Source organism: Phaenicophaeus curvirostris, chromosome 22 (genome assembly GCF_032191515.1).
Source record: "Phaenicophaeus curvirostris isolate KB17595 chromosome 22, BPBGC_Pcur_1.0, whole genome shotgun sequence".
Taxonomy (NCBI): domain Eukaryota; kingdom Metazoa; phylum Chordata; class Aves; order Cuculiformes; family Cuculidae; genus Phaenicophaeus; species Phaenicophaeus curvirostris.
The window spans coordinates 7,327,582-7,335,926 of NC_091413.1; the positions used below are offsets into that span (position 1 = coordinate 7,327,582).

An 8,345-nucleotide genomic window follows, 5' to 3' on the forward strand; every position below is an offset into this window, starting at 1 on the left:
CTTGGCTTGGATCAGAAACGGCGTGGCCAGCAGGGCCAGGGAGGTTCTTCTCCCTCTGGACTCAGCCCTGGGGAGACCGCTGCTCGAATCCTGGGGTCAGTTCTGGGCCCCTCACCTCAAGAAGGATGTTGAGGCTCTGGAACGAGTCCAGAGAAGAGCAACAAAGCTGGTGAGGGGGCTGGAGGGCAGGTCTTATGAGGAGCGTCTGAGAGAGCTGGGGGTGTTTATCCTGGAGAAGAGGAGGCTGAGGGGAGACCTCATTGCTCTCTCCAGCTACCTGAAAGGAGGTTGTGGAGAGGAGGGAGCTGGGCTCTTCTCCCAGGTGACAGGGGACAGGATAAGAGGGAATGGCCTCAAGCTCCACCAGGGGAGGTTCAGGCTGGACATTAGGTAAAAATCTTTCTTGGAAAGGGTGATTGTGCACTGTCAGAGGCTGCCCAGGGAGGGGGTTGAGTCCCCTTCCCTGGAGGGGTTTAAGGGACGGGTGGACGAGGTGCTGAGGGACATGGGTTAGTGATTGATGGGAATGGTTGGACTCGATGATCCTGTGGGTCTTTTCCAACCTGGTTATTCTATGATTCTGTGATTCTCCTCCAGGCAGTTTCCAGCCACACTTCTAGCCTGGGGCTGCTCGGGGTCGTTGTGCCCCAGGTGCAGGACCCAAGCTGTGGCAGGTGAGGGGCTGCGCCTGGCCCAGCACCTGCGGGGAGAGCACCAGCTCTTGCTCTCGGGCCCGGCTGGTGCCCACGTACTCCGCCTTTTGGAGCTCGAGAGGGCGAGGGCCGCACCGGGATGGACTTTGAGGGCTCCTTCAACCCAAACCACTCCACGCTCGCATCCTCCTCCCCGCAGCCGCTGATTGGCTGGTCGCGCGGAGCTGGCTGTCTCTGATTGGCCAGAGTCTGTACGCTGATTGGCTGCTGGCGCTTAGAGACGGCGCTGATTGGCTGCTGCGGCCCGGGGCCGGCGCTGATTGGCTGCTGCGACGCAGCGGCCCCTTCCGCGGGCCTTGGCGGGGCTGGGCAAGATGGCGGCGGCCGCGCTGGCTCTATGCTCGCTGCTGGCGGCGGCGGAGGCGGCGGAGGGGGGAGCCCGTACCCTGGTGCTGCTGGAGAATGGGAACCTGCGGGACACGCACTCGCTCTTCTTCCGCAGCCTGGCGGGTGGGGAGCGGGGCTGGGGAGGGTGGGAGCAGGGTCGCGGGGTCGCTGAGGGGTCCTTGAGGGGTCCCTGAGGGGCTGGGGGGTCCCCAGTGGGGCTGGGGTGGAGGGAGATCGGGGTCCCTGAGGGGGCTGAGGGTCCCTGAGGGGCTGAAGGAGGTTCGGAGTCCCTGAGGGGGCCGAGGGATCCCCTGAGACTCAGGAGGGAGGGGGCAAGATTGGGGTCTCTGAGGAGGCTGAGGGGTCCCCGGTGGGGCTGGGGTGGAGGGAGATCAGGGTCCCTGAGGGGGCCGTGGGGTCCCCAGAGATGCTGGGTGGGGGGAGATTGGAGTCTCTGCGGGGTCCCCAAAGGGGCTGGGGGGGATTGGAGTCCCTAAGGGGGCTGAGGGGGCCCCAAGGATTCTGGAGGGGGGAATATCAGAGTCCCTGAGGGGTCCCAAAGGGACTGGGGGTGGATTGGGGTCCCCAAGGAGGTTGAAGGGTCCCCAAAGGGGCTAGGGGGGGAGATCGGGGTCCCTGAGGAGTCCCTAGTGAGGCTGGAGGGAGAGATTGGGGTCCCTGCTGAGGCTCAGGGGAGAGATCGGGGTCCCTGATGAGGCTGAGGGATTCTCAAAGGGACTGAAGGGGCCATTGGGGTCCCTGAAGGGCTGGGGGGGGGGGGGATGGCGTCCCTGAGGGGGGAGAGTGGGAGACTGGGGTCCCTGTTGGGGCTCAGGGGTTTCAGGGTGAAGGGGGGGGGGTGCACACAGGCACACGGGTGCACCAGTCCCTGCAGGCAGGAGTGCAGTGGGTGCTCTGGGTTCGTGGGTGCAAGGGGTGCATGAGCACATGGGTGTTTGGTGCGTGGGTGCATTCAGCTCAGGGGTGCATTTAGTCTGGGGGTGCAGTGGGTGCATAGGTATTCGGTGCATTCAATTTGAGGGTGCAAGGGTGCAGAGGGTGCAAGGGTGCAGTGGCTGCTTGGGTGCTGGGGGAAATATTGGGGTCCCTGGCAGGGCTGAGGGGGGAGATTGGGGTCGTTGATGGGCTAAGGACAGGGATCGGGATCCCTGATGGAGCTGAAGGGGAGAGAACAGTGTCCCTGAGGGGTCCCCAATGGGCTGAGAGGGTAGATTACAGTCCCCTAAGAAGCTGAAGGGAGAGACTGGGCTCCTTGATGGGCTGAGAGGGGTGGCTGTGGTCCCTGAAGGGGCTGAAGAGGGAGATAGAAGTCCCTGATGGGGCTGAGGATTCCCCAAAGGGGCTGAAGGGGACATTGGGACCCCTGAAGGACTGAGGGGGGTGGATGGCATCCCTGAGGGGATGATCAGGGTGCCTGATGGGGCTAAGTGGGAACATCGTGGTCCTGATATGACTGAGAGGGGAGACTGGGGTCCCTGGTGGACTGAGGGATCCCTGAGGGTGGAGATCGGGGTCCCCAATATGCTGAGGGGGTCCCCAAAGGGGCTGAGCAGGGAAGCTGGGGTTGTTGGCCCCAGTTGCTGCTTGACAGACACCAGTGCAGCATCCTTGCAACAAAGGTGGGTTTTGGGGGTTTGACCTCTCTTCATTTCCTGTGGGAACACTCTGGCATCGCACCCTGAAAGCCACCAAGCCTCTTTTTCCAAAATACCACTGTTTATGGAGGAAATAAAAGCACTGAAGGTCCTGATGCTGCTTTGCTGCAACTTGTGTCAGTTTTGTCAAATGCCAAAGCTATTGGTTTTGTCTTGCGGTGGCAGATAGGGGCTTTGACCTCACCTTCCGGACAGCTGACGATGCGGGTCTGTCCCTGATAAAATACGGAGAGTTTCTGTACGACAACTTGATCATCTTCTCACCATCCATAGAAGGTAAATATTAAAAGGGTAGCACTCGGGTGTTTTGGTGGCGTGTTTGGGAGGGAGTTTCCAACTGCTTTGTGAATTTTAGTTAAACTTTGTGCTTTAGATACTATCCTTTGTGTCTCAGACCTGGTAGCAAACTGCAGGTGCTTCCTAGCCTTGCACTGTGGCTCTTTCAGCCACCATAAAACTGATTTGAGGCTTTGCCCCGGTTTATTTCTTTCACTGTATCATTTCTAGTGGGAGGTGTCCCTGCCAGTGGCAGGGGGTCGGAGCTGGATGGGCTTTAAGGTCCCTTCTGACCCAAGCCATTCTGTGATCCAATGATTCGGTGAAGTAGTCATGGATTTCTGGCATGCGCTTTCAGATTTTGGTGGAAACATCAACGTGGAGACCATCACAGCTTTCATCGATGGTGGTGGCAGTGTCCTCGTTGCCGCCAGCTCGGATATCGGTGAGTATCAACGCTTGTCAGAGCAAATTAGCCGTGTCTTCTAACGGGCACCGGCGCTGCCTACACTCTGCAGTGACCAAATAGAGTTTATTCATCCTTTCCTGAGATCCTGCAATGAAAATGGTGAGAAAGCAGAGTTTCTTGTTGTGAACTTCAAGGTTTGCGCTGTACGGAAGTGGGTGATAAACAGCCTTTTTTGCATTTTGAATGGGAATGTAGCTGGGAGAGCTGGTGATGGCCCTTGAGGGTTTGGCTCATGGAGTGCCGAGTTATCCAACTGCTTTTCAGCTTTAATTGTCTGTGAAAACAAAGATAGCTGTGAAATCATGAGAGAAACTGTTGCTAGCCCTGAGCACAGCAAACATCACCAGCCTGCTCCTGCAATGTGTTCACCCTGAGCTCTCCTGTCTCCTCCCATGGGGCAAATGCAGCGCTCGGAGCTGAATTTACCATTTTTGTTGAGTGCTGGGACTCGTGTCGTGTCCCAAACACGCTGTGTAATGGAGAATCCCTGTTGTCCCTCCAGGTGACCCGCTGCGGGAGCTGGGCAGCGAGTGTGGGATCGAGTTTGATGAGGAGAAGACGGCTGTCATCGACCATCACAACTACGATATATCCGACCCCGGCCAGGTAAATGGGTTTTATGAACGAAAATTTAAGTGCAGGTGTTTAGGGATGAATCTTCTGTCCTTGTTTTCCTCTGCCTGTTCTCTACTCTCCCATGAAAGTCACCAATAATGCAGCCTCACAGCGCTGAGATTTGCTGCTGTCAGGGGCGCTGCCCTAACGCTGCACAGCTCCGCACGTTTGGGGTCTCGGCCCTCAGATCCCTCTTCCCATGTTTCCCAGAGCTGATCTTTCGGGCTGCGGTTTCCGATTGCTGACATGTCTCAGGCAGCCACACCGCAGGTAACGGTGGCCGTGAGCCACTCTGAAGGGCGAAGGGGACAATTTCACCTGCAGGCAAAGCGCATCGGATGCCGAGTGCATTTTGGATGCAGGAAGGGAGACTCTCAGTCCCAGAGATCAGCAGAGAAATGTAAACTTTTCTATGATTTTTTTTTTCCCCCTGATGCCACCCCATGCTTCAAAATTAGAACCTATATTAAGGTCTGAACTAAATATTCAGCTCATTTTTATTTAAACTAAACTGTTGCAGCAATGTGTGGATGTTGTCCTGGTTTAAGGATGAAAGTTGCTAAATAAGGGGAAGCAAAACATTGTAGGTGTTGATGTCTTTATCAAAAGGTGGTAAACATTCCATGATGTATTGATATTTAATGTAGTTTGATCATCGTTAATCAAAAAAAAAGCTGGATTTTGCTTTTAAATGTATATCCAACCACTGCTCAGTGTTCATTGCCTGTAAAAGCAAAGATAACTGTCAAATTCCGAGAAGCTTTGCTGTTAGCGCAGCAAATGCCTCCCACGTTCACCCCATCTCTTGTCTCCTCCCAGCACACGCTGATTGTGGCGGACACCGAGAACCTCCTGAAGGCTCCCACCATCGTGGGGAAGGCGGCGCTGAACCCCATCCTGTTCCGAGGGGTCGGGTAAGGACCCCGCGGAGCGGGAAGGGAGGCGAGGGGCTGCGGGTGGGGAAATAGAGCCAGTGGGCGCGTTCCTCAGAGCCAGGGTCCCTTCATGCCGCTCACCGTGCCTTTTCCCACAAGGATGGTGGCTGATCCCGACAACCCGCTAGTGCTGGATATCCTGACGGGCTCTTCTACCTCTTACTCCTTCTTCCCTGACAAGCCTATTACCCAGGTACGCCGCCCTCCTCTCCGCGTTGGGGCTGTGCTCCTACAATTGAATCCCTCAACCTGGGGAAGAACCCTCGCGTGTTCATTCCCCCAACTCATTCTGAAAGGGTCGGGCTCTCCCCTGTGTTCTGACACCCCCCTGGGAATCTCCCTCTTTGCTTTCCGCTGCTGGGAAAACACACAGTGTGAGGGAAGCTCTGGAAGAAGAGCCAGCCCAGATCAAAGCCTGTCTCCTGGTTTCATTCCAGCCGGAAAGGGCAGAAGCAAAATGCTGAGAATCCCATTGCTGGTTATTCTGAGCTTTCTGGCTTCCCTGTAATTGTGGAGTGTGTGAACCGCACTCAGACTCTTCCACCCCACAGCAAACTAGCAATTAACTGCCCTTTAATCACCCTTAAACGGCCTCAATGCTCATCCAAACACCTTCTTTCCCAGTACCCGCATGCTGTCGGGAAGAACACCCTTCTGATCGCGGGACTGCAAGCCCGGAACAACGCCCGTGTTGTTTTCAGTGGCTCCTTGGATTTCTTCAGCGACGCTTTCTTCAATTCTGCTGTGCAGAAAGCTACTCCTGGCTCCAAGAGGTGCGTGGACTTCCTGACACGAAAGTCCTGGGAAACAGGCAAAAACTATTCATGTTATGGGCGACAGCAGAAAGCTGGGATTGAACCAGGGGCAACACGTTCCTTCAGCCTGGGAAGCCGTTCCTTCCTTAGCCCTGGCTAGTGTGTTTTGTTGCTTCCACGTCCCGTAATGGTTCAGTTTTGGCACACGGGGTTTTCCAGCGTGAATGCCATCCTTTATCAGCCTTTCTCCATCCGTAGATACTCGCAGACAGGTAATTACGAGCTGGCTATCGCCTTGTCCCGCTGGGTGTTCAAGGAGGAGGGAGTGCTGCGCGTCGGAGCCGTCTCCCACCACCGCGTTGGGGAACATGCGCCTCCCAATGCCTACACCGTCACTGACCTCGTGGTACGTGGGGATGTGGGACCTGCTTTGGGAAAATACAGACTTGGAATGGATTGAGGGTCATTTCCAGGCATCGCTCATTAACTTCACGCGTTGTGGGTTTGTTCCAGGAGTACAGCATTGTAATCGAAAAGCTGTCCAATGGCAAGTGGGTCCCCTTCGATGGAGACGATATCCAGCTGGAGTTCGTTCGCATTGATCCCTTTGTGCGGACCTTCCTGAAGAAGAATGGTAGGGTTCCCTGGCCCGCCCCGTGTTCCCTCACTCAGCTCCACATTCCCTCGCCACTCCAGCCCCACTTTCCCTCACCAGCCCCACATTCCCTTGCCACTCCAGCTCCACAGAATGGGTTTGGTTGGAAAAGTCTTTTAAGGTCATAGAGTCCAACCCATGTTCCTCCATGTGCCTTGTGAGCCCTGCATTCCTTCACACACCTCACATTCCCTCGCCATTCCAGCCTTGCGTTCCCTCACCTCCCTTGTGTTCCCTTGTCGCTCCAGCCCTGTGTTCCCTTGCCAGCCCCACATTCCCTTCCTCCCCCAAGCCCCGCGTTCCCTCTCTCCCCACTCCAGCCCCGCGTTCCCTTTCTCCCCACTCCAGCCTCACGTTCCCTTGCTGGCCCTGTGTTCCCTCACCCATTCCCGCTCCAGCCCCACATTCCCTTGCCCCTCCAGCCCCCCGTTCAGGCTGCTTCCCGCATCCTCCCGCGTTCCCTAACCATCCGCATGATCTCTCAGGTGGCAAATACAGCGTGCAGTTCAAGCTGCCGGACGTCTACGGCGTGTTCCAGTTCAAGGTGGACTACAACCGCCTGGGCTACACCCACCTCTACTCCTCTACCCAGGTGAGCGCCGTGGGGATGAATCCCTCGGGAATGTCCCAGCCGGAGCCGCCAGGCTCACGGTGCCGCTCTCCCTTCCAGGTATCCGTACGTCCCCTCCAGCACACGCAGTACGAACGTTTCATTCCCTCGGCGTATCCCTACTACGCCGGCGCCTTTTCCATGATGGTTGGGCTCTTCATGTTCAGCATCGTCTTCCTGCACATGAAGGAGAAGGAGAAATCTGACTGAGCTCCTTCTGGGAGGAAGAACCTTTTCCCGAGTGCCAGGTGGGGACAGGCAGCTCAGGATCCTCATTTTCAGCCGTGTAAGAACTGACGTGTGCCAGGCACGCTGGGAATTTGTGTTTGGTCATCTGATTTTCACAGGTTGGAGGATTAATAGGAAAGAAAATGGGATTTGGGGGGCGGAAATCTGTCCCCGGAGCATCTGCAGACGTGGAGCCATGTTGTCTCCGGTGTTCTGTGCGGACTTTGTGGTGTTTGTCCCACCCCACCAGCGGGATGGATGAGATTCTGGATGAACTCCTGCGAAATAAAGCCTCCTTCCTCCCACCCTGGGCTGAGGCGAAGTGAATTTGCCACGGGAGGCTGTCGGATGGATCCCTGGAATCACACACCGGGTCTGCGTCGGAAAAGGGGGGACGTGAGACACAAGGAATGATCAGCAAGGGGTCCAGGGTGTCCCTGTGGGCACAGGGACAGAGACGGGGCACCCCAACAGCCATGCTACGCCCCACAAAGCAAATAGGTGGATGCAGGAACCCCCTGAAGGCTCACCGAGGGGTGGGGAGCACCCCAAAACGCACCCTTGGAGTCTGGGGAGGGAACAGCAGCCAGAAGATTTGATCCTAGGAAAACAGGTTCAGCAGAGGAGCCAAAGGGGAAGTGGAGACGGTGTATGGAGCCAAGTGGCTTTCGCGGGGCACTAGGGCTGTTTGGGGGGTGTGGGGGTGCCACTTGGGAGGCACCAGCTCTGTTTTAGGGGGTGCAGGGGCAGTTTAGGGGTCACGGGGGCTGTTTGGGGAGTGCCAGGGCTATATGGGGTGTCACTGGAGTTGATTTGGGGGAGTGGGGGATGTTTTGTGAGGGCTGGTGCCATTTGGGGGGGTGCGGGTAGTGGTTGGAGGAGAGGGCTGGAGCTGGTTTGGGGGGGCACAGGGGCCATTTGCGGGGCCATGGGGCTGGTTTGGGGGGGCACAGGGGCCATTTGGGGGGCACAGGGTCTTTTGGGGGGCTGTGGTTCTGGTTTTAGGGGAAGTTGGGCTTGTTTGGGGGGCACAGGGGCCATTTAGGGGGCTGTGGGGCTGGTTTGGGGGGTCCTGGGCCTGGTTTG

The 8,345-nt window shown here is 56.9% G+C and overlaps 1 protein-coding gene across 2 annotated transcripts; it reads left to right on the plus strand.

Annotated features, from left to right (window-relative positions):
- The first annotated feature begins 1,012 nt into the window (after positions 1 to 1,012).
- Positions 1,013 to 7,564, plus strand: DDOST (dolichyl-diphosphooligosaccharide--protein glycosyltransferase non-catalytic subunit). 2 transcript variants are annotated; one of them, XM_069874943.1, is made up of 12 exons: positions 1,013 to 1,163; positions 2,882 to 2,992; positions 3,351 to 3,437; positions 3,964 to 4,067; positions 4,896 to 4,990; positions 5,111 to 5,204; positions 5,636 to 5,784; positions 6,025 to 6,172; positions 6,280 to 6,400; positions 6,907 to 7,013; positions 7,092 to 7,279; positions 7,379 to 7,564. In XM_069874943.1, exons 1-11 carry the CDS (start codon positions 1,028 to 1,030, stop codon positions 7,239 to 7,241), a joined length of 1,302 nt encoding a protein of 433 aa, XP_069731044.1. In that variant the 5' UTR covers positions 1,013 to 1,027; the 3' UTR covers positions 7,242 to 7,279; positions 7,379 to 7,564. The 2 variants fall into 2 exon arrangements, with proteins under 2 accessions (XP_069731044.1, XP_069731042.1); XM_069874941.1 differs by having other exon boundaries at positions 7,092 to 7,564.
- Positions 7,565 to 8,345: the final 781 nt, after the last annotated feature.

Bases quoted from the DNA above. Each gene is read 5' to 3' on its own strand.
- DDOST (XM_069874941.1), top strand. From the start codon at position 1,028: ATGGCGGCGGCCGCGCTGGCTCTATGCTCGCTGCTGGCGGCGGCGGAG. The intron at 2,993-3,350 runs GTAAATATTAAA...ATGCGCTTTCAG, and splicing joins CTTCTCACCATCCATAGAAG to ATTTTGGTGGAAACATCAAC. The intron at 5,785-6,024 runs GTGCGTGGACTT...CTCCATCCGTAG, and splicing joins GCTACTCCTGGCTCCAAGAG to ATACTCGCAGACAGGTAATT.